This window comes from Argopecten irradians, chromosome 15 (genome assembly GCF_041381155.1).
Source record: "Argopecten irradians isolate NY chromosome 15, Ai_NY, whole genome shotgun sequence".
In the NCBI taxonomy this organism is placed as follows: domain Eukaryota; kingdom Metazoa; phylum Mollusca; class Bivalvia; order Pectinida; family Pectinidae; genus Argopecten; species Argopecten irradians.
Window position 1 is genome coordinate 5,874,889 of NC_091148.1, and position 24,789 is coordinate 5,899,677.

The 24,789-nt window shown below is 36.5% G+C and overlaps 1 protein-coding gene across 3 annotated transcripts; it reads left to right on the top strand.

The window, feature by feature from the left end:
• The first annotated feature begins 1,259 nt into the window (after positions 1 to 1,259).
• On the top strand, positions 1,260 to 16,947 carry LOC138308527 (glycoprotein-N-acetylgalactosamine 3-beta-galactosyltransferase 1-like). Of its 3 annotated transcripts, none has more exons than XM_069249543.1 (6): positions 1,260 to 1,376; positions 2,022 to 2,086; positions 2,776 to 2,888; positions 5,997 to 6,077; positions 7,406 to 8,073; positions 13,364 to 16,947. In XM_069249543.1, the coding sequence occupies exons 2-6, from the start codon at positions 2,055 to 2,057 to the stop codon at positions 13,532 to 13,534; spliced, it is 1,065 nt and encodes a 354-aa protein (XP_069105644.1). In that variant the 5' UTR covers positions 1,260 to 1,376; positions 2,022 to 2,054; the 3' UTR covers positions 13,535 to 16,947. The 3 variants fall into 3 exon arrangements, with proteins under 3 accessions (XP_069105644.1, XP_069105646.1, XP_069105645.1); XM_069249545.1 differs by lacking the exon at positions 13,364 to 16,947 and adding an exon at positions 12,496 to 13,357; XM_069249544.1 differs by lacking the exon at positions 13,364 to 16,947 and adding an exon at positions 9,631 to 9,690.
• The last annotated feature ends 7,842 nt before the right edge of the window (positions 16,948 to 24,789 follow it).

The window sequence follows — 24,789 nt, forward strand, 5'->3', positions numbered from 1 at the left end:
GTTTGCAAACTTTTGTGAGAATCCGCTTCGCGGATTCACACAGTTTGCAAACAAAATTTCTTCCATACCCCGATGAAATTAAAAAATAGTGACTTCAATGCTTAATTAAAGCTACCTGCATTTAGAAATGATAATTGTGTCGTCATAATAATGCAACCCTACTCGATCTGAATATACCGGCTTCACACCATCGGCACATTGTTGTGTAACATAAAAAATGAATTAATTGTCTCGCTAAGACATATAAACAAATTGCTCTTTTAATAGACATTTTTTTAAATAGTACATAGAATCCCTTGATGGACATTTTTAGTCTAGTTCGTGTTGTATTGAAGTTTTACTACTTAATGTTTGCACATTATGTGCTTAAACGTTTTAGGAAATGCGCCGCGCAGCGGAAATTTTTTTAGAATGAAGTACGAAAAATGTGCAGGAGGACCCATTTTTTTTTTAGAAAATTTCAGTCGACGAAAATGGGGGGGGGGGGGGGGAGCAAAAAGACATGTTTGCCCCCCTGCCCCCCCCCCCCCCCCCCCCCGCTTCCTACGCCCCTGTAAAGGAAACTTGTCTATAAAGTACATCTGTATATAAAGGTCCATACAATTCATTCACTGAAAAATGAAACTTGTCTATAAACTACATCTGTATATAAAGGTATTCATTCACTGAAAAATGCGTGTATGAATGATAGATCTAGGTGGGCTATAATTTTCGGTAGGTTTAGATACCAGACAGTGATTTATAGAAAGCAAGTACATTACATGTACATGTAGGTCGAAGCCTCGCAGCCTCGGCAGGTGGCCCATTAATGTCAATTTCTTGCACGTGACGGTCCTAACATAGTAAACATATAAAAATCCACAGCATAGATTTGATATAAAATAATGAACACTCTATGGTATTGTTTTGTTTTGTTATTTTTTATTCAATTATTCATCAAATTCAAGACATCTCTTACACGTGCTGTCTGCCTGTACTTGAAATTTAAACGATGAATTACTCGTCCACCACAAGAGTATGGGGATATTTTTACAGATACGTGTACAATTGTACCGTCAAAACCAATCTGATAGGACCTCCAAAATAGGACCTAACAAAAATCCACATTGTTCATATTTTAAAATTTATTTATTACATTTTAAATACGTTTTTACTTGAAGAAATAATCAACAAAGAATTATTTTCTTTCGCAATTTCAAAGCATACATTTCAAAATCTGAAACAGTAAAAAAAATCAAGTTTTAAATTGTTGCCTTCCCAAGGTTTTCCCGTTTGGAGCCCTTCTCACCTGAGTAAGTAAGGGAGATCACTCTTAATGACCGGAAGTAGAAATACCAACATGGATTTGTTTGGCAGTTGACACAGTTCGTGTCCAGGTGTGTTGTAAATCTGTAGAAACAAAAGATAAGGCAGATATACGTGGCAAACGCATTGCTTCGGCATTAACTTAATTAAAAGACATAATTTTGATATTTTTTTAAACTAAATTGTTAATAAAGGACAAATACAATTGAATTTATGATAATTTCTTTCCACAGGTGCAGCGTTGTCAGCTAAATCACAGGCGTCTACATTTGGTTTTGGAAAAATACAATGTCCTTACCCTACTATAGTAGGGGTAGGTTATTATATTTTTTATCAAACCAGAAGTAGACGCCTGTGGCTAAATAACGTCGGATAATACCAGTTTAAGCTTCCCAAACAGTGCAAGTCGCGATTATCTAATTATTGTAGAAGGCACTGATCTTCTCTTTAAAATTAAATTTATTTAGGATTATTTTATAAATAAACAGAGCCTTCAGTTTGTTCTGCTAATTGCTATGCATAAATCCATAACATCAGAGTCGACTGGCCATGGTCAGCCGTTTTTTTATCGGACGTTATTTTGCTGTCTGTCACGACGTAATGTTCCAAAAGTGTCTCGTCGTGCTATACCTCTAACATTGTTGGAGTATGCTATGCTATGAACTAATGATACTAAAAAAACCTTATCTAAGCAATATTTCTGTTTTTGTTTTTAGGTTATGTAAAAGGTGCGAGATGACAGATGTATCATGAGACTTCTATCAAGAGACATGAAGACTAGGTATATATAGTTCTATCCCAAGCAAAGTTCACGATTTCTGATATCAAAATTTTAAATGATGATTTAGATAGTATTAAAATTTCTGAGGCCCATTGAAAGACTTGGTGAAAGGAGGGAAGAATGTAGTGGCATTGGACTGAGTCGATCATCTCATTCATCTGTGACCAGGTAGAACAGTCGGTAGAACATCTAGCAATAGTGTAAGACGTTTCGGATTCAATCTCTGTTCTGGCTGCTGCACTGTCTCCTCTGTTACTAGAGTGGCGAGCTTGTTAACCACTGTTTCAGGTACACAAAATCCAACTTAACAACTGCTAAGAGTTCTCCCAATACATGGTAACTACAGCTCTTACCTGTATCTTTGACACATCCCGAAAGACATTTTTTCTAATCAGTGATCATTTATATATTATAATTGTACAACCAAACCTGCATTAGCGACTACCTCTGTATAAAGACCACCTTCTTGATAAGACCACTTTATTTAAGGGTTCTAAATGGTTAATTCCAACACAATTTGCTCTATGTATTGTATAAAGAGCTATAGTGACCATTTTGTTTTCCCCATGGATGGTCTTTATAGACAGGTTTGTATGTTAAAGTTTGCTGAATAAGGAGGGGTATTTATATGATCCAATGCTTTAGATGAAATAATAAATTTAGATCTTCATTTTTGGATTTTGTTTCAGAATAAAGCATTTTGTGTGGAAGCACAAACCGTTTTGGAGACTGTACCTACGTAACCTGGCTGTCGTGGCAGTCGTCTCCATGTGCTCGGTCTTCATTGCCTGTCTTGATGAAGGTGAGGATTAAAGTAATAAAAGAAATACAGTTTATTATTTCTGCAAATCGTAGTCTAACTTGTTTTGATGTAGTGAAATGAAGGGAAGTAAGTCAATAAATCAGAATGTTATCTTGAAACATATTGCCTATATTTGTAAATACCTACCATATTCGCTGTCATTAGCGCCCCTCCCCCATTAGTGCCCCTTCCATTTTCTGGAGAAGATTGGAAGTTGTATAAATGCCCCTTTTCATTGATTTGACAATGTTTTTCAACATGTGATGCCGCTAACATCAGCATTATATCCCATATTACATGAATTTGCAAGTCTTTTGCATGTAAATCACAACATCTAAAAGGATAAAAGCCATATGTATGTCATCGTTGGTGACCCATGAATGATCGCACTACACTATGCTACACTTATCACTCGTGGGCAAACTCATCATAAAATCCTCGTAGAATATGCTAATTCACATACTAGTATTGACCAATTAGAATACTCGATTAATAGTTCGGAACTCTTCAGAATGAAGGCTGGTTTATTAGCTTGAAGATAAACAAAAAATGGCGGCGGCCATAAAAACAAGCAAGTTTTGTATAGAAACGATCAAGGACAAATCATACAGATATCTATCTTCCAATACTATCTCATGTGACCACATAGGTCATGGTAGTATGGTGAGGATGGAGGTATGACACCAAGGGTAGAATGGAGTTGTTGACCAAGGTGAGTGTTAACCAGCTGTGTTTGCATGGTTACAATATGTATGTCAAGGCGGTGTTGGCTCCATGACGTTGAGCTACAACATACGTATGCCCTAATTAATACCTTATACCTAATAACATTAAGGCTACGGTATTAGCATAAAACACTTGAAATACCTATTTCTGCCCCAATAAAGCATAATATTATTAAAGAAATACCTAATAAAGTCCTATACTGCTATGAACGAAGCTAACAACGCTTTTGTTCATTGTTTACCTGACCCATACACGCACATGTATACACTTCTCGTGCGCTCACAGTATCGTGTACCCAAACATTTGCCAGGTGCAAGTGTTGGCCATCCTTGTTTCTGCTGCCGTATACTGTATATTACGCTTACTCTGATTGGATGACATCCCATCGCAATAACGTACTGGAACCAATCAAATTCTTCATGCATATCAATAACCTACGAGGATTTTACGATGAGTTTGCCCACGGGTGATAAGTGTAGTGTAGTGCGATCACCCGTGGGTCTCCGACGATGTATGCATGTTTACTGTAACAGATATTAATGTACCATGACTGATGAGTACAGATTTTTTTTGAAATATGGCTGACGTTTTCCGTCCACAACTGATGTTTTGGTTCACTGATAAGTGGCCCCTTTGTTACAATTATTGAAGCTCCCTGGGGGCTTATAAGGCTAATACGGTACTATTACATTCACAAAATTGTATCCTGAATTGCTATAAAACAACATAGAACAAACATACATGTACATGTATATTTTATTTGACTGACCTACTTCCTCCATCCTATACATGTATATTGTATTTGACTGACTTACTGCCTCCATCCTATACATGTATATTGTATTTGACTGACTTACTGCCTCCATCCTATACATGTATATTGTATTTGACTGACTTACTGCCTCCATCCTATACATGTATATTGTATTTGACTGACTTACTGCCTCCATCCTATACATGTATATTGTATTTGACTGACTTACTACCTCCATCCTATACATGTATATTGTATTTGACTGACTTACTACCTCCATCCTATACATGTATATTGTATTTGACTGACTTACTGCCTCCATCCTATACATGTATATTGTATTTGACTGACTTACTGCCTCCATCCTATACATGTATATTGTATTTGACTGACCTACTGCCTCCATCCTATACATGTATATTGTATTTGACTGACCTACTGCCTCCATCCTATACATGTATATTGTATTTGACTGACTTACTGCCTCCATCCTATACATGTATATTGTATTTGACTGACTTACTGCCTCCATCCCATACATGTATATTGTATTTGACTGACTATATACATGTATATTGTATTTGACTGACCTACTGCCTCCATCCTATACATGTATATTTTATTTGACTGACTTACTGCCTACATCCTATACATGTATATTGTATTTACTGACCTACTGCCTCCATCCTATACATGTATATTGTATTTGACTGACCTACTGCCTCCATCCTATACATGTATATTGTATTTGACTGACTTACTGCCTCCATCCTATACATGTATATTGTATTTGACTGACTTACTGCCTCCATCCTATACATGTATATTGTATTTGACTGACTTACTGCCTCCATCCTATACATGTATATTGTATTTGACTGACTTACTGCCTCCATCCTATACATGTATATTGTATTTGAACTGACTTACTGCCTCCATCCTATACATGTATATTGTATTTGACTGACTTACTGCCTCCATCCATCCTATACATGTATATTGTATTTGACTGACTTACTGCCTCCATCCTATACATGTATATTGTATTTGACTGACTTACTGCCTCCATCCTATACATGTATATTGTATTTGACTGACTTACTGCCTCCATCCTATACATGTATATTGTATTTGACTGACTTACTGCCTCCATCCTATACATGTATATTGTATTTGACTGACCTACTGCCTCCATCCTATACATGTATATTGTATTTGACTGACTTACTACCTCCATCCTATACATGTATATTGTATTTGACTGACTTACTGCCTCCATCCTATACATGTATATTGTATTTGACTGACTTACTGCCTCCATCCTATACATGTATATTGTATTTGACTGACTTACTGCCTCCATCCTATACATGTATATTGTATTTGACTGACTTACTGCCTCCATCCTATACATGTATATTGTATTTGACTGACTTACTACCTCCATCCTTATAAGCACTCTTTCCGCATTAATGAGCTCACAATGTCTATGACCTCAAATGAAATGCAGATTGAAAAAAAAAATGAAATGCTAGTTCAAAGTTAAATTAAGCACCCTTCTTATTGTTGTTCAATTTTATTTTGGGCCGAATATGGCACCAAGTTTATGATGTGATGTATGATTACAGATTTTAGCACTAAAGTGAGAGGCTATGTTTGGAAGATAGACATAAAGACATTAGCAGAGCAGTATAAAGACGAGTCATCACGTGAGTAGTTTTGTCATTGTTATGTCCATGCCACGAAATATGTCTCATGAATATATCAGTATATAGCATTGCTTCATCCTTGATACTCCAGGGATTACAATCACTTACAATCTAACACCCCTGGACTATCTCATAGAAAATCTTGAGGCAGTTCAAGAGAGAAAAAATTGACCAATCACAGACCTGTAGGGATTTCCTTTGAAGATTATAGAGAGATCAACCCCTGACTTCAAAGCAATACAGTCAACCACAGTGTACCATTATACAATTCCTTTGATGTACATCAAAAAATCAAATCATCTGTATCTTCTGGTACAACCAGTTTTACTAGACCAGGGGTGGATGTAACGTCAGTGATAGTAACCCTTGGAGTATGGAGGATGGCATTGCCTATACATGTATAATAAATATATGCCTTTACCCTCTCATTGCATCCCACAACTACTTGATATAAGAAAACAGAGGCAATGATATTTTACTGTATTTGATTTGGTGTTTTGTACTAAAATATTAAATTCATATTTTAGAGGTTTTAGAATTGCTTGATTGGGCTATAAGGGTATTCATTTATAATTCATTCATTTCTCAGTATTTAGCAGATCAAATTTTTATGATCACAGCAATGTTCCGTGAAATTGTGAAAATATCTTCCCTGTGAAAATTAAAAATTTATTTTAATATTTTACTGCCATTTTTAAATGGAACAGAAATATCTGTCATCCACCTCCTATTCCTCAAGGGTATTATACAATTATTGACTTTTATGTAGGTTAACACAAGGAATCCCTGATATATTTAGAATTTAACCTCTGAGCAGGTGTTTATTGCTCTCAGGCTGACATTGCATTTTGTCAAGACCTGCCAGTGATCAATCAGAAAACATCAAAAATAACAACAATAATATTTTAGTTTAAAGATGCGCCACCGCTGACAAATGGTATTTTTTCTCAATAAAAAAACAGGAGCAGAAAAATTGTTTTTAATTTAGTATTTTTCTTCAGTTACAAATTTACTTACTTTACACCATTACCACCATTGAAAAAGTATGAGCTTCTGATTTTAGTTCAAGATAAAAAGATTTAATAATAATTAATTGCGTCTCGAAGAAATCTGTGGCACTATGTCCTTTATAGAATAAAGTAATAATTATTCTCGCATCAAAAGCAAAGTAAATTATCTCATAATATTTTCTGTGTTCATTAGACATTTATATACATGATTTAACCCCAATTATTGTTCAAATGATGAGTATTGTTTATGCTCTGTCGACGGTGGAGCATCGTAAGCAGACATCATTACTTTCTATAAGTTTCTTTCATCTCTTTCAGTGTATATAGACAACACACAGGCAGACCAGTTGTTCCAGAAGGTCAAAGTGGTGTGCTTTATACTGACTACGGAGGGAAAGCTCGCTGGGAAGTCTCAAATCGTGAACAACACCTGGGCGAGACGCTGTAACAAAGTTTTATACGTGTTGTGTACCAAACACAGGGCACCTGACCTACTGTCGACCTGCTCTGTTGGCGAGAGTAAATATCACTTGACTGGGAAGGTGCGTGCCGCTATCAAGTATTCCTACCAACACTTCATAAACAGCTACGATTGGTTCTTAAAGGCAGACGATGATACATATGTGATAATGGAAAATCTGAGATATTTATTGTCCCATTATCCAACAGACAAAGCAGGATATCTGGGATATCACTTCAAAATGCACATTGACCAGGGCTACATGAGTGGTGGGGCTGGATATGTTATTAATAAACAGGCTCTGAAACAAGTCGTGGAGCAGGGATTTCAGCGTGACGCCTGTCTAGAGGATGGTGGTGACGAGGATGTTGAGATCGGGAGATGTTTAGAGGCGTCGGGCGTACAAGTTTTCAGTTCACTGGATAAGTACAACAGGGAGACATTCCATACAGATAAACCATGGCAGCATGTTTGGGGCATTCCCCCGGGATACCTCAACTTATACTCTCAAAACGGAGTTGGGAAGGTAATTATAAATTTTTATAAAAATATGGATTCTTATATCTACCTACTCTGTTTCATAGAGAATCTGACAACATTCCAGTGGGGGTCACGTTATGGTGATATTTATAATCAAATTATTGCATTACTGCTATTTATAGGTCATCTGACCCGAAGGGTCAGGATGACCTATAGTCGTCATGTTTCGTTCGTTGTCGTCGGCCGTGCGCCGTGCGTTAACTTTTCACATTTTGAACTTCTTCTCAAGTTCTACCAGTGTGATTTGGCTGAAACTTGCATGAAATGATCCTGACATGGTCCCGACAAAGTGTTGTTATTTTTCGGGTCGATCCGAAATCCAAGATGGCCGCCACCTTGAAAACACATTTTGAACTTCTTCTCAAGTTCTACCAGTGCGATTTGGCTGAAACTTGCATGAAATGATCCTGACATGGTCCCAACAAAGTGTTGTTATTTTTCGGGTCGATCCAAGATGGCCGCCACAGCCGCCATCATGAAAACACATTTTGAACTTCCTCTCAAGTTCTACTCGTGCGTTTTGGCTGAAACTTGCATGAAATGATCCTGACATGGTCCTGACAAAGTGTTGTTATTTTTCGGGTCGATCCGAAAATCCAAGATGGCCGCCACCTTGAAAACACATTTTGAACTTCTTCTCAAGTTCTACCAGTGCGATTTGGCTGAAACTTGCATGAAATGATCCTGACAGGTCCCGACAAAGTGTTGTTATTTTTCGGGTCGATTCAAAATCCAAGATGGCCGCCACTGCCGCCATCTTGAAAACACATTTTGAACTTCTTCTCAAGTTCTACTGGTGCGGTTTGGCTGAAACTGGCATGAAATGATCCTGATATGGTCCCGACAAAGTGTTGTTATTTTTCGGGTCGATCCGTAATCCAAGATTGCCGCTAAAGCCGCCATCTTGAAAACACATTTTGAACTTCTTCTCAAGTTCTACCTGGTCGATTTGGCTGAAACTTCATCTGCATGAGATGATCTTGACATGGTTCGACGAAGTATTGTTACAGGTCTGGTTGATCCCAAATCAAAGAAGGCTACCATGACACTATATCTGATTAATTTCCTACATGCTAAGGCCCTTGGGCCCCTTGTTTCATATAAAATTTGTTGTAGGGAATGGAAAATGATCCTGACATGGTCCTGACAAAGTGACACCATATGAAATTAATTTTACTATTGCCAAGGTAGTCAGATGACCGTTAAGGCCCTTTGGGCCTCTTGTTAGGGAGATGACAGCTGTAGCAAGTTCAATTTCCTATCATCAAAACTTGAAGGCAGCTCAGGTGAACAAATCTGAACCAATCACAGGCCAGCAAAAATTTCCTTTGAAGACTATACAGAGAGAGCAACGCCCAGCTTCAAAGCCACACATTCAACCACAGTGTACCGTTATACGACTCCTTTGATGTACATCAAAGGACTAAATTACCTGTTCGTTCTGTTGCCTTCTTCTGAGATAGACCAGGGGTGTAGAAATCATAAGTGATAGAACCACTGGAGTATCAAGGATGATTTTAATTTTGATTGGTTTCAATTTTAGGGAGCTGATTGCTGTAGCCAGTTCACAGTTTTAACTTTAATTTGATAGGTCGCTATTTTAGGGAGCTGATTGCTACTTTTTAGGTCACCTGAGAAGAAATCTCATGGTGACCTATTCTAATCGCCTTTGGTTCGTCGTCATCCGTTGAGCATTATATTTGCATTGTTCTTTCTCGACATGCCATTTGTAAATAATTTTGTAGTTTTTGTTATAAAAATACATTTACGTGTAACCAGAACATATATACAAGACAAATGTATAATGAGTCTTTCTGAAATATATACTGTACATCTAGTAATTGATACACTTGTTATATGTTATGTTGGAATGGTCTATTTTACTGTAAACCAAGGATTTTTAATTGTAAACAAATATTACATTACACAACAATTACATGATGGTCCATCGCTAACTTACCTGTGATCTTACTTTTGAGACCTAATGCGAGCTAATCAACAAAGCGTGATAGGTCACTAAACACCTTTCTTATGTAATCTGGTTAGCCCCCTCATTAGTCTTGGTTGACTACGCGGTTAAGTTACTGCTGTATACAGGTATAGAGGTTAACGCAGCACGACATTGGCTATTTGGAATGACAGTTCTGTTTTTGTTCTGTACTTGATATCTGCTACTTGGATTAGACTTGTCACATAGACATCTTCAGTCTCATTGTTTTCGTCTGACCCGTGCATGACTTATTTTTCAATGAAAGACACTAATGAATGAAATTGAGCGAAATATCAACAAGTCGTCGAGTGTACTGTATTATATGTAAGCTGAATGTATTTTGTCAAAAAACAAATAGATCGATTTCAGATATAACGCAATTAGTAGATGCATTTACATATATGCAAAAAATTCTGTTTGGAATCATAACTTAATCGTATGGGCAGGTTATATAAAAAAAAAATCAGAAATATGTTAAGCGGGTTTGACCTGAGTAATCATTCAAATACCCGAGTCGGGCTTTGGATAATATAACATAATCAAGAATCCTTGATATAGTATTCACATATATGTGGTTCCAACCACCGCAGATATACAACGTATGTGGATTATTATGAACATTTTATTGTGTATAATTATGCAGTAATTGCGTAGAGATGTTCATTTATCTAAGACAGGTACATCAATATACATGTATGCATGGTATAAATCGCTGTTTTCAAGCGTTTTTCAAACTCATATCTTATTAAGGATGATATCAAATAGGTATCGGACATGAACACAGGTATTTGTGTCTTCAAAATCGATATTTACAAACAGATAGTTTATATTAGATGGCAGACACCAAAAATCGCCTCTCTATCTTATGCGAGTAGAATAGGTCCCGTTGTCCTCGTGACGTCACAGGTCAGGGGTCCCGAATCGGGGTCAATGGCTTGGGGCTTCAGGTGTGTTTGAGAGAAAAGTTGTATTATCTCTAATGCCGTAATCGCTATGAAACTCGTACTTTCTCCATTCTAAATTTTATCCAAAGACGCATTTATCAAGCCTTATATACCAATTTATTCCGAGTACACTTTAAGGTCCTTTACAAAAATTGTAAATTATATGACCCTTGGGTCTCACGTTTCCCCCTTGGGTGGAGGTTAAGTTTACTGAAGTTTATATAGGGAAAACACAATTTTGAGCATTTTTTGGTTATTTGTAATAGGAAATAATTCAAATGTTGTCAGAATTATCAGAATAAGATGGCCATTGAATCCTATTTACAAATTTCCCATGACTGACCCCCAGGGGCCTTAGGGGAACTGTCAAAAGAGGTCAAATAGGCTAAAACTTCAAAAATCATCTTTTGAAATTCTGGAAATGGTAGAATCAAATACTTTTCATTGATTGAAAGGTCTTTACAATAATTGTGAATTATATAATCCTGGGGTCTCACGTTTCTCCCTGGGGAGGTGGTTAAGTTTACTATAGTTTATATGGGAAAGCACATTAATGGGCATTTTTTGCTCAAAATTCAGAGTAAACGAGTCAAAATTGGTTAGAATTATTAGCCTAGGATAGCATTTTAACATCATATGCATATTGGTCCTGGCTGACCCCCTGGGGGCAGAGGAACAGGGCCAAAAGGGGTCTAATAGGCTAAAACTTCCAAAATTTTCTTCTAAAATTCTGGAATTGGTAGAATCAAATACTCTTTGTAGATGGAAAGGTCTTAAGGTGTTTTATAAAATTGAGAATTATATCACCCTGGGTCTCACATTACCCCCTGGGAAGGGGTCAAGATTTCTTTAGTTTATATAGATAAAACACATTTATGAACATTTTTTGTTCAATTTCCATAGGAAATGAGTCAAACTTGATAGGAGTTAATTATAAGCCTGAGATAAAGAAGTTTAATATCCATATCATTCCTCGCTGATCCCCTAGGGGACCAGAGGTGCGGGACAAAACAGGGTAAAAAGGACTAAAATTTCAAAAAATTTCTTTTTGAGTTCACAGGTTTGGTGGAAGCAAATACTCTTCATAGATTAAAAAGTCAAATTTAGAAAATCACTGACCGACATCAAGAGCCAGTATATAGTGTCTTTATGTCTTTGTTTCATTTTATATCTGTACTCAGGTGACCGTTAAGGCCTCTTGTAATTTGATTGGTTGCTATTTTTAGGGAGCTGACTGCTGTAGCCAGTTCACAGTTTTAACTTTAATTTGATTGGTTGCTATTTTTAGGGAGCTGAATGTTGTAGCCAGTTTACAGTTTTAACTGTAATTTGATTGGTTGCTATTTTTAGGGAGCTGATTGCTGTAGCCAGTTTACAGTTTTAACTTTAATTTGATTTGTTGTTATTTTTAGGGAGCTGAATTTTGTAGCCAGTTTACAGTTTTAACTGTCATTTGATTGGTTGCTATTTTAAGGGAGCTGATTGCTGTAGCCAGTTCACAGTTTTAACTGTAATTTGATTGGTTGCTATTTTTAGGGAGCTGATTGCTGTAGCCAGTTTACAGTTTTAACTGTAATTTGATTGGTTGCTATTTTTAGGGAGCTGATTGCTGTAGCCAGTTCACAGTTTTAACTTTAATTTGATTGGTTGCTATTTTTAGGGAGCTGAATGTTGTAGCCAGTTTACAGTTTTAACTGTCATTTGATTGTTTGCTATTTGTAGGGAGCTGATTGCTGTAGCCAGTTCACAGTTTTAACTTGAATTTGATTGGTTGCTATTTTTAGGGAGCTGAATGTTGTAGCCAGTTTACAGTTTTAACTGTCATTTGATTGGTTGCTATTTTTAGGGAGCTGATTGCTGTAGCCAGTTCACAGTTTTAACTGTAATTTGATTGGTTGCTATTTTTAGGGAGCTGATTGCTGTAGCCAGTTTACAGTTTTAACTGTAATTTGATTTGTTGTTATTTTTAGGGAGCTGAATTTTGTAGCCAGTTTACAGTTTTAACTGTAATTTGATTGGTTGCTATTTTTAGGGAGCTGAATGTTGTAGCCAGTTTACAGTTTTAACTGTCATTTGATTGGTTGCTATTTTTAGGGAGCTGATTGCTGTAGCCAGTTCACAGTTTTAACTGTAATTTGATTGGTTGCTATTTTTAGGGAGCTGAATGTTGTAGCCAGTTTACAGTTTTAACTGTCATTTGATTGGTTGCTATTTTTAGGGAGCTGATTGCTGTAGCCAGTTCACAGTTTTAACTGTAATTTGATTGGTTGCTATTTTTAGGGAGCTGATTGCTGTAGCCAGTTTACAGTTTTAACTGTAATTTGATTGGTTGCTATTTTTAGGGAGCTGATTGCTGTAGCCAGTTCACAGTTTCCTATCACCACGTGGATGCAGCTACAATGGCGTTCATGGAGCACATGCTTTATAGGACAAGTGTGTATGGACGACACGGTCTGACGAACGCTACCGATGTGTTTCCTCAAAGATTCCACACACGGGGCAGACGAGGATAGTGTGGATAGTGTAGTCTTGTAAAAGATTTACCAGTAGTCACATGGAAATCTAAAAGCATTTTATTTTATTTATTTATTTTTATGATTACTTTGTACAATGTTTTCATGTCACATTTTTATAATTGCTATTTCTTTTGAAATTTTCATTTAAAAACGTTTGTGTTCTTGTAGTCAGAAGTTTTTCATGATAATTTATTTTTTGCGAATTCTAATTTTGAAATACATGAGCTTTAATTGCACAGGATGATAAGTTAATGGATATGTAACTACAGTGGTAGTAACCACTGGGATCTTGAGGATGTGGATATAATGATAGAGATAGTAACACCTGGAGTATCGAGGATAGGGTGGATATAACATCAGTGATAGTAACCCCTGAAATATTGAGGATGGGTTTGATATAATGACAGTAATAGTAACCCCTGAAGTATCGAGGATGGGGTGGATATTACGACAGTGATAGTAACCCCTGGAGTAACGAGGATTGGTGGATATAACGTCAGTGAAAGTAACCTCTGGAGTATTGATAATGGGATGGATATAACGTCAGTGATAGTAACCCCTAAAATATTGATAATGGGTTTGATATAATGACAGTGATAGTAACCCATGGAGTATCATGGATGGGATGGATATAACAACAGTGATAGTAACCCCTGGAGTATCAAGGATATAACGACAATGATGGTAACCCCTGGAGTATCGAGGATGGGGTGGATATAACAACAGTGATAGTAACCCCTGGAGTATACGGTATGGTCAGCAGAATTGACTTCATATCAGTGATCTGTTGAAGCTTACACAAGAGACAAAAAAAAAAGAATATTAATCTTTTAAGAAGTTGACACTATATTATACCGTAGATGTCCCCATTTTATTTACAATGAGTTTTATTATATTTCATACTCTCGACATTCCAATGTCTCCAAGACAAAGCATAATGTCTATAATTATTTTTTTAATGAAAATTGGATGTAAATCTCAAAATTTATATTCTGTGTAATGATTTTTTTTATATCATGTGTACTGATTGCCTAGTAAAAAAATATAACTGGTTTTTTTCATTTTAAAAAGTTATTCCCCCTTGTTGATTGAGTCTCGGTAATGTTTAATGATGTTTAGTTTAGGTAAATAAGTATGAAGTCAGTGACAATCAGCTTATCATTTAAATATATTTCCTAACAGAACCATAAGTGTTTTAACTCGTTCACTCCTGTAGACAAATTTGAACTCTTCTTATTCAAACGATGGAACAGTTCATTATGAACTTTCAGGGGTGAATTAGTTAGTTTGGTATATTATACATGCTACTATTTATATATATACACATATCAGCATTCCTTTTTACACCAAATCATGATCTATCAGAGTAACTTCTCTTGGTCACACTGACCGAGTGAAATTAAGGGAAGTATAAGTCAGTATACGGCTTGGATGATGGAGTGAAATAAAGGGAAGTAACTTTGTTAGATCAGAAAGACAGAACAAAAGTCCTTAACTTATATTATACATGTTAGTATTTATGTAATTATCAGCATTCCAACTGTCGCTTTAGAATTATTTGTATATTTATTTTGCACAAAGATTTTGTCATGAGTTTACTTTCATATTAGATTTATTTCATTTTCTGCGAGTCTGTGGCGAACAAAAAATAAATAATTAGAAACAAGTTCCCTTTTGGAGTATTCCGACAGATGATCAATTAATCGGTCGGTTGGTATTAGAGCTATATCACTAAAAACCAAGAGTGGGTCAAATACCAATGTGCTATAATCAATAGTGAGAAAAATAGCCAGCTTATTTGAAATATTAATCTAGTTTTATAACACACTTTATTATCACAGATTTACTAAAGTGGCGAATTTGATGCAAGGAAAAATATTGAAATCTATCAATTTTGTAGACCATAAGCAACAACACAAATAAGATTTCATATTGTGATGTTTTTGTGACATAACAGATTGACATTTGACCTGAAAATGTATTCCCTAACAGTCATTCAATTATGGGTGCCTCAAACATAAGTGTACACATATTGTATGTGTGATAAGGTATTCAACCCATTATTGCTCTCATCAGGAATCATTGTTAATGTAGTTGCCATGGTAACCATTCAAAATATGCAAAGATTATACAAATGTGAAAATTTGGGCATTTTTCATCAAGGAGTAATAAAGAGCACATCCTTAAAGGTACATTGTATATACGATCATCTTATATGATAAACATTGCCCATAGTCCATTATGTGTTCACAATTTTTACAAGTTGAATTGACTAATAGCGTTGAATGTGAATGTAAAAATGGTAGTCAGATTATTTTGTATCTAACAGCGGTAATAGTATGTGTTCATACAACTATTGGGTGTTCTTGACAAGTTTCATTAGTATGTGTGTGTATATATCAGATAGCGGGTGTATGTGATTTGATATCAAATGAGAAATGTCTTTTCCAGATCTCCATCAGTTTTATATTTCTTTTCTGTGCACATTAAATTTTTACCGTATAGCCGAATATTTTATCGAGTAGGATATTTTCTTGATGTTGTGGAACATTGCTATGATTGCGAAAATTTGATCTGCGAAATATTGAGATATAGCTGAACAATATTAAATTTATATCATGAAAATTTAAACTGATAAAATTGGATTGTCTCGTTTTTAGGTCATATCACAAAAAGTTTGGTCTGTGAAAATAACCTGCTATATGGTATTACATGTACATTGCTTTCTTAATCCTTCAGTCTGATCTGTCAGAGTTCCTCCCCCTTCAAAGGGAAGTAACTCTGACATCGAAGGGAAGTAACTCTGACACATTAGAATGTTAATCTGTGGGCTTAGATTTCTGTTTCATTACTAAAGCTTTTTATTGTTAATTATGCATGTAACAAGCCATTTTATTGTTAATTGTATTGAATACATTTAAAAATGTATGCTGCCCACCGAACAATATAACAATATGTCCATTCTGTGATTTTGCAGATTTTCCTGTGCTTTATCAGCTAGAAACTCGTCCAACTGCTCTGCTCTTTATGTGGCAAACCATTTTGATGTTTGATTAGTCATTTTTAGGTCATCTGACCCGAAGGGTCAGGATGACCTATAGTCGTCATGTTTCGTCCGTCGTCGTCCGCCGTCCGCCGTCCGCCTGCCGTGCGCCGTGCGCCGTCCGCCGTGCGTTAACTTTTCACATTTTGAACTTCTTCTCAAGTTCTACGGTGCGATTTAGCTGAAACTTGCATGAAATGATCCTGACATGGTCCCGACAAAGTGTTGTTATATTTCGGGTCGATCCGAAATCCAAGATGGCCGCCACAGCCGCCATCTTGAAAACACATTTTGAACTTCTTCTCAAGTTCTACCGGTGCGATTTGGCTGAAACTTGCATGAAATGATCCTGACACGGTCCCGACAAAGTGTTGTTATTTTGGTCAATCCGAAATCCAAGATGGCCGCCAAAGCCGCCATCTTGAAAATACATTTTGAACTTCTTCTCAAGTTCTACCGGTGCGATTTGGCTGAAACTTGCAAAATGATCCTGACATGGTCCCGACAAAGTGTTGTTATTTTCGGGTCGATCCGAAATCCAAGATGGCCGCCACAGCCGCCATCTTGAAAACACATTTTGAACTTCTTCTCAAGTTCTACTGGTGCGATTTGGCTGAAACTTGCATGAAATGATCATGACATGGTCCCGACAAAGTGTTGTTATATTTCGGGTCAATCCGAAATCCAAGATGGCCGCCACAGCCGCCATCTTGAAAACACATTTTGAACTTCTTCTCAAGTTCTACTGGTGCGATTTGGCTGAAACTTGCATGAAATGATCCTGACACGGTCCCAACAAAGTGTTGTTATTTTTCGGGTCAATCCGAAATCCAAGATGGCCGCCACAGCCGCCATCTTGAAAATACATTTTGAACTTCTTCTCAAGTTCTACCGGTGCGATTTGGCTGAAACTTGCATGAAATGATCCTGACATGGTCCCGACAAAGTGTTGTTATTTTTGGGTCGATCCGAAATCCAAGATGGCCGCCACAGCCGCCATCTTGAAAACACATTTTGAACTTCTTCTCAAGTTCTACCACTGCGATTTGGCTGAAACTTGCATGAAATGATCCTGACATGGTCCTGACAAAGTGTTGTTATTTTTTGGGTCGATCCGAAATCCAAGATGGCCACAACAGCCGCCATCTTGAAAATACATTTTGAACTTCTTCTCAAGTTCTACCGGTGCGATTTGGCTGAAACTTGCATGAAATGATCCTGACATGGTCCTGACAAAGTGTTGTTATTTTTTTGGGTCGATCCGAAATCCAAGATGGCCGCCACAGCCGCCATCTTGAAAATACATTTTGAACTTCTTCTCAAGTTCTACCGGTGCGATTTGGCTGAAACTTGCATGAAATGATCCTGACATGGTCCCGACAAAGTGTTGTTATTTTTCGGGTCGATCCGAAATCCAAGATGGCCGCAACCGCCGCCATCTTGAAAACACATTTTGAAATTCTTCTCAAGTTCTACCGGTGCGATTAGGCTGAAACTTGCATGAAATGATCCTGACATGGTCCTGACAAAGTGTTGTTATATTTCGGGTCGATCCGAAATCCAAGATGGCCGCCAAAGCCGCCATCTTGAAAACACATTTTGAACTTCTTCGCAAGTTCTACCGGTGCAATTTGGCTGAAACTTGCATGAGATGATCCTGACATGGTCCCGACAATGTGTTGTTACATCTCTGGTTGATCCCAAATCGAAGATGGCTACCATGACACTATATCTAATTAATTTCCTATATGTTAAGGCCCTTGGGCCTCTTGTTTGAAATTAAATTTGTTGAAAGAAATTGAAAAAATGATCCTAACATGGTCCTGACAAAGTGACACCATATACAATTAATTTTACTATTGCCAAGGTAGTCAGATGACCGTTAAGGCCCTTTGGGCCTCTTGTTTCTATAAACGTCATAGTCGTATATGTATTTATATCCATGTGAACATTTCAAGTTTTATTAAATTTATTTACCACTTGTCGCCTTGTTGCAGAGCTTGTTTTGATCACAATAAAAAACATGGGTAAAACCCAATAGTTTCTCCCTTTTATTGATTCTCCATACCCATCACAATAATCAGAATCCAAAATTATTGTAGAAATCAATGCCAGTTGTTACGAACACAAATTATTATACAAAGTTACCATAAAAATTGTAACAGAATAGGGCTGTTGGTTACATGTAACTCTACATACGAAGGCTGGCAACTCCGACCGACATGTTGAAATACACACACACCCTTCTTCAATCGCATCAAACCGCATTTTTTTTTATAAATTGTATAGGACTGTTTTCAGGAAATATTTATCCTTGACCTTCTGTATCATTCATTACTAACACTTTCATCCATCAGGAGTAATCCTGAGAACATCTTCAAATTCAGTTGATTTCCCAAACAACTGCGAGTTGGTGTCCAAAAACCTATTGATATGCAGGGTTATATCATTCGGGGGCTGAAATCCAAAACCTTAACCTGATCAATTTCAACGCCATTTATGTCGACGCCAAGGTGATTCCGTACTCCCCACTCTCATCAAGGGGCGAGCTATAAAATACACGGGTAAACCCTAGTTTAAACTATTTGTCCAAAATCAACATAAACAAATGAAAAGATAGCGAATATCAACAAATGTATATAATCTTGCATGAAGAAATAACTTGCACTTGTATACTTTTCCTTTCTCTATACACACCGTGTCCAACCGTACTTTGGAGATTGCGGTTGAAGCACAGGTGTTCGTTTCTAATATAAGTATAAGTATAATACTGGGTCAAGGTCTATAACTCGGCCGGCCATATAACACTACCCAATTTCAGAAAAAGTATGATTATTAACAAACCGTATAGGATATGATAATAGGAATACTCTCAATCGACAGCCAGATAATTTATCTTTAATTTGGTATATGATACAATATATATCATGCCGTATAAATGTCACTAGGTATCCAGAAACATCGGAAAACAGCCAGATTTCAACTGGTCGGACACTGTGGTGTCCTCCGATAAACACGCCAGGGCTCTAATGGGTAGCTCAAAAACCACTGCATGTCAACACTTCAGCGTCATAAGAATAAAAGTTTGGTAGAAAACAAACTTACCGGTTAGTAAATCCATGGATAAATACCATCCATTTGCCTAACGTAGCCCTTTGAAATTTCCGATTGAAAAATTTATGTCTCTAGCCGCCATGTAAGTATGTGTGCAGTAGATTTGTTTTGTTGGCGTTGATTGGCTCTCGAAAATTAATTGACCAATCAACGCCGAGAAAACAAATGTACTACACGCATATCAACATGACGGCTAGAGACACACATTTTTTCAATCGGAAATTTCAAAAGGCTGTATTGAGCAAATGGATGGTTTATAGTTAAACACTAACATACCGGTAAGTTTGTTTTTTACCAAACTTTAATTCCTATGAAGCTGAAATGTTGACATGCAGTGGTTTTTGAGCTACCCATTACAAGGCATTAGAGCCCTGGCGTGTTTATCGGAGGACACCACAGTGTCCGACCAGTTGAAATCTGGCTGTTTTCCGATGTTTCTGGATACCTAGTGACATTTATACGGCGTGATTTATATTGTATCATATACCAAATTAAAGATAAATTATCTGGCTGTCGATTGAGAGTATTCCTATTATCATATTCTATACGGTTGGATAATAATCATACTTTTTCTGAAATTGGGTAGTGTTATATGGCCGGCCGAGTTATAGACCTTGACCCAGTATTATACTTATACTTATATTAGAAACGAACACCTGTGGTTGAAGTAACGCAGAGTTTGCGGTTATCACCGGAAGGTGATGGAAAATTGAAAGGGTAGGTCCACGAAATTGTCAAATAGCGAAATTCTAGAGAATCTATCAAAAAACTGAGTCGCTCACGGATTGTAGCACACATTGAAGAATTCAAGGCATGTTTCGCATATTGTCGATGTTTTTTGTGGAGTTCAAACACTCCACGACAAAAAATCGAAATCGGATTTTTTTGTAAACAAATCAAAATTTCATAATGTTTTAAGCCATATTTTTTTATATAAACACTTTCCATTTGTGTGTTGATGTTCTAAAAACACCCCGACTGAATGACATTTGTTTGTGTCAAGAAATTTCCATGAAATACTGAATTGAATTTTTGAAGGATGAGGTTGCGGTTTTTGGTCATTCAATAGCTATAATGGGCGGATGATATTTGCCATTTTCCATGACCTCAGAGTGTTTTGGTCATATTCGGCAATATTTCGAAAAATAATCTACCGATTTTAATGCTCGATACATCGTTTTTTTTTAGAATTATGTTTGTCGTAACAGAATCAAGGTAATCAGACAAGAAACAAAAATGTTTCCTTCTTCGGCATTAGTAAAATTTTGTCCCACGACGACGTCCCTATTACGCTTTAAAAAATCTACGCGTTTTATATGCTAAATTTAGATTATGTGAACATGACTAAGAAATAGCAACTGGGCGAATGAAAAAAATCCCTATGAAATCATAGACTATGTAAAAAATATTTGGTGGTGGAAAATGAAGAGCACTTCTTTTTTCATTGTTCTTTAAATCAGCAAGCAAGAGTAAGATGTCTTGCCAACTATAATATAAATCAAAATCTCTCCGATAAAGAAAAATTAATTGATATTCTAAAATCCGAGGACAACAAATATATACGTGATTCATGCTTATTTATAATACAGTCGATGGAACTGAGGAGAGTAGCCTTGCTCGCTATATAAAGTGATTCGGATATTATGTATATGTCATTAATGTGTGATTTTGTTGTTGTTACTGTCTTGTTATTTGCCATCAAATTACTTGTGTACTTACAAAAGCGCAATAAAATAAAATTGAAATTGAATTGAAGTAAAAAGTGACGCCAAAATGCCAATAATTTTACTAGTGTCTAAGAAGGAAAATTTTCCGGTTCTCAACCGATATCAATGAAACCTAATTATAAATTATACCTTAACAACACTTGAATCATTGCTAAAAAACGATGTAAAAAGATACACAGTTGACTGGCACCTAATTATAAATAATTTAGTAATCGATGTATTAAGTCGAAAAGGGGGATAAGCTGCACCAGATGGTATCATTTCGTCCATTTAGGACTCATCTGACAATCCGCACTCATAAACCCTACTTTATCCCAACCGCAACAATCAATGACGTTACTTTTTTACTTTACATTTTCCGCAACCACGAAAAACTACTTTATGTCAACCGCAATAATGACGTTACTTTTACCGACACATTTTCAAAATCGTATCTCTCAATCATCCGGTATTAGATTTAGAAAATCTTTTGAGAGGCTGTTTACAAGGGTTCGAAATTATAATATAATCACTTGATATTGGTCTAGACTCGATTTGTAAAGCAGCATGAGAATATGAACTTGACAATTGGCGAAAAGTGGCAAAAATTATGCACTGTACGTAGGTGTTTGAAATACTGGGGCCATACAGAAACAGGTTACCGCTTCCCGATTTTGGATATATCATCTCTGTTCTCCGTGCACACTTCAGATTTCTGAAAAAAGCTTCCTGGTGAGAAATATGACATTTTCTCTTCCGACTTACCTCCGTTTTCCGGCTCATAACCGCAAACTCTGCGTTACTTCAACCGCAATCTCCAAAGTACGGTTGGACACGGTGATACAGTAGACTGTTAAGGGAATTGTGCGATGTGGGAAAAGTTTCGCAAAATACGAGAACGTTTTGTCGCGATTTTTTTACCCGTGCGTAATTTTTGGTAAATGTGTGAAACTATGTTGCAAAATGTTAACAGGTGTGTTATCGGGAAATTAATAACAACGAAACGTTAACCTGTGCTAATCGTGAAATAAATACTCTCGTGGAAAAATTCGTGTTACAATAAAATATCATATTAAATACATTACTGAACGGACAGCTCAAACTGTCATGCTTACGTATAGTTGTAAACCCAAGGCTTTCCGAAACAAAAAAAGTTTCTTAAAAGCAATAGTAACATCAGAACATATATATATATGTATCGATGGCCCAAAATAAGGTTACAATACTAAATAGATGCAATATACCCAGTGTAATCTATGATACGAATGTAGTATTACGTTTGAATTAAAGGCCCACTACCTTTCCGGAGCAAAACTAATAGGTTTCTTAAAAACAACAGTAACATAACAAAATACATATTGATGGCCTAAGATGAGTGGACCTTAAAGCTAATAACTTTTGTGACTCTACAAAATTGTCAATCTCGAGCTTGTTATACATTTTCATTTTAAAAATCAAAAGCCGTTTCGGAAAGGCAGTTAGCCTTTGTAGAGAAAGACCCAAAAGTTTGCTTTGGAAAATAATCTAATAAAGCGCGGTGTGAATTGTTGACAAATAAAACAATTTCCCCAAGGAATATTTGCGACACCCGAGGAAGAAAAAAGTTTGAGAACTGAATTTGAAAGTGATTTTTGAATTTACCTTGAAGCACCAGGGTGGCACTATATACATGTAATATAAATCATTTGAAGAATTTGATATAACAAAACCACAATCATGTTGAAAGTCCCCCCACGAAGTGCATTTATTAACAAACCTTTTTTAGTATACACACAACAATAGACAACAATACAATTCATACATGTGTTTTGAACAAAATAACCACACAGACACTTCAAAGACCTTAATATTGACATTTTACCTGAAAGAAATATGAATCCAAAACGACGAATTGTATTGGCGGCTTAAACAGGTTAATAATACATGCAAAATGTAGAAAACAAATTAGTCTAAAGGTGTAGTCAATATCAGTGTAATATGAACAGTAAATTACAACTATTTAAATATTTTGTCCCACAAGCAAGTTGTGATTTGAGATAACATTTGTAGTTACAAGGTGAGAAGTTTTGTTGGCTACTAGAAAAAAAACCGGCTGTCACCACCGGGACCTGGCAGGATTTTTTAACCAACAATAAACATATATATATATAAGTTATAGTACTATACTATACTATCTATATATATATACTGTTGGTTTAAAATTCGTGCCATGTCCCTGTGGCCAACACCATGAAGTTCCTAGAAACCTTTAGAACTAACCCTGACAGGCTATAGATGAGATAGAAAAAATATCCGTATCCGGCCTACTGTAGATTTCAAACGAAACCATTCTCTGTCTAGAAGGATTTAGAGATACAATAATGCGGCTAATTAACTACACATGCATATTTTAAAATTCCACATGACATTCGATACGCACGATTACTGAAATAATGGAGGAGGGTTGCATTATATTGCTCACCTTCACGCCATTGAACAGATATTGGAGCTTAAAATGTAAAACAAATCTGTCCTTGTAGACCAGCTAAATACCAAAAACACACGATATCAAGTGCCACGAGATTAACTTTAAATTGGCCAATGAGAACCGGGAAGTCAACCTGTAAATGTGTCGATAGTGTAAGTACGAACACATCCTTGATACTCAGGACTTACAGGTACGAACACGGAAGGCGCCAACATACAATGGCCTTCAACAAGTAATATCGAAAATAAATGGCCTTTATCTTTATTGCCCTGTAAACATCGCTTTACATTTTCTTGAGTAATAACTATAATTTCTTCAATTATCATAACTTACAAATGTGATTATGCTGGCAATATACGGCTGCATTAAGTGCATTTGTGCAGTTTTATCAACTGCACGTTTATTTATACACTGTATATACATTGTATATAGCCTTTCCGAGTCGATGAGTTATGCAAACATTGTCCACTTCATAGCGCTATCCCACTGGATTATCGGTCTAAACACATCCGGGCACTCCACGCGTCACCAAAATTATTCTGACAACGGATAATCCATTTCACCTCACGAGCGCGGAGGTAAGGACATCAACAACTGTGAGACAATTTATTTTGCGGAAAATCAACATTCACGAAAAATTACAGCGGCAAAAAAATCCGACTATAAATAAAGTTGAGCTTTGAAATGAAAAGTCGATGAAATGTCGTTATAAGGCAAAAACACGAAATTATATCGCCTCGAAAATACTTCAGTTTAGCGAGAAGACTGGTTCGTCCGTTGTCAGTATAATGTGACCGGTTCGGATGTGTTGCTTGGCGTCTTCGGAGGCATGCTTTAGTGATATGACACTATAAAAAGGGCAAGAGTTCCACTATTCTGTATTTGCATATTACAGAGTTATCTGTCCTTCCGGGTAGGGATT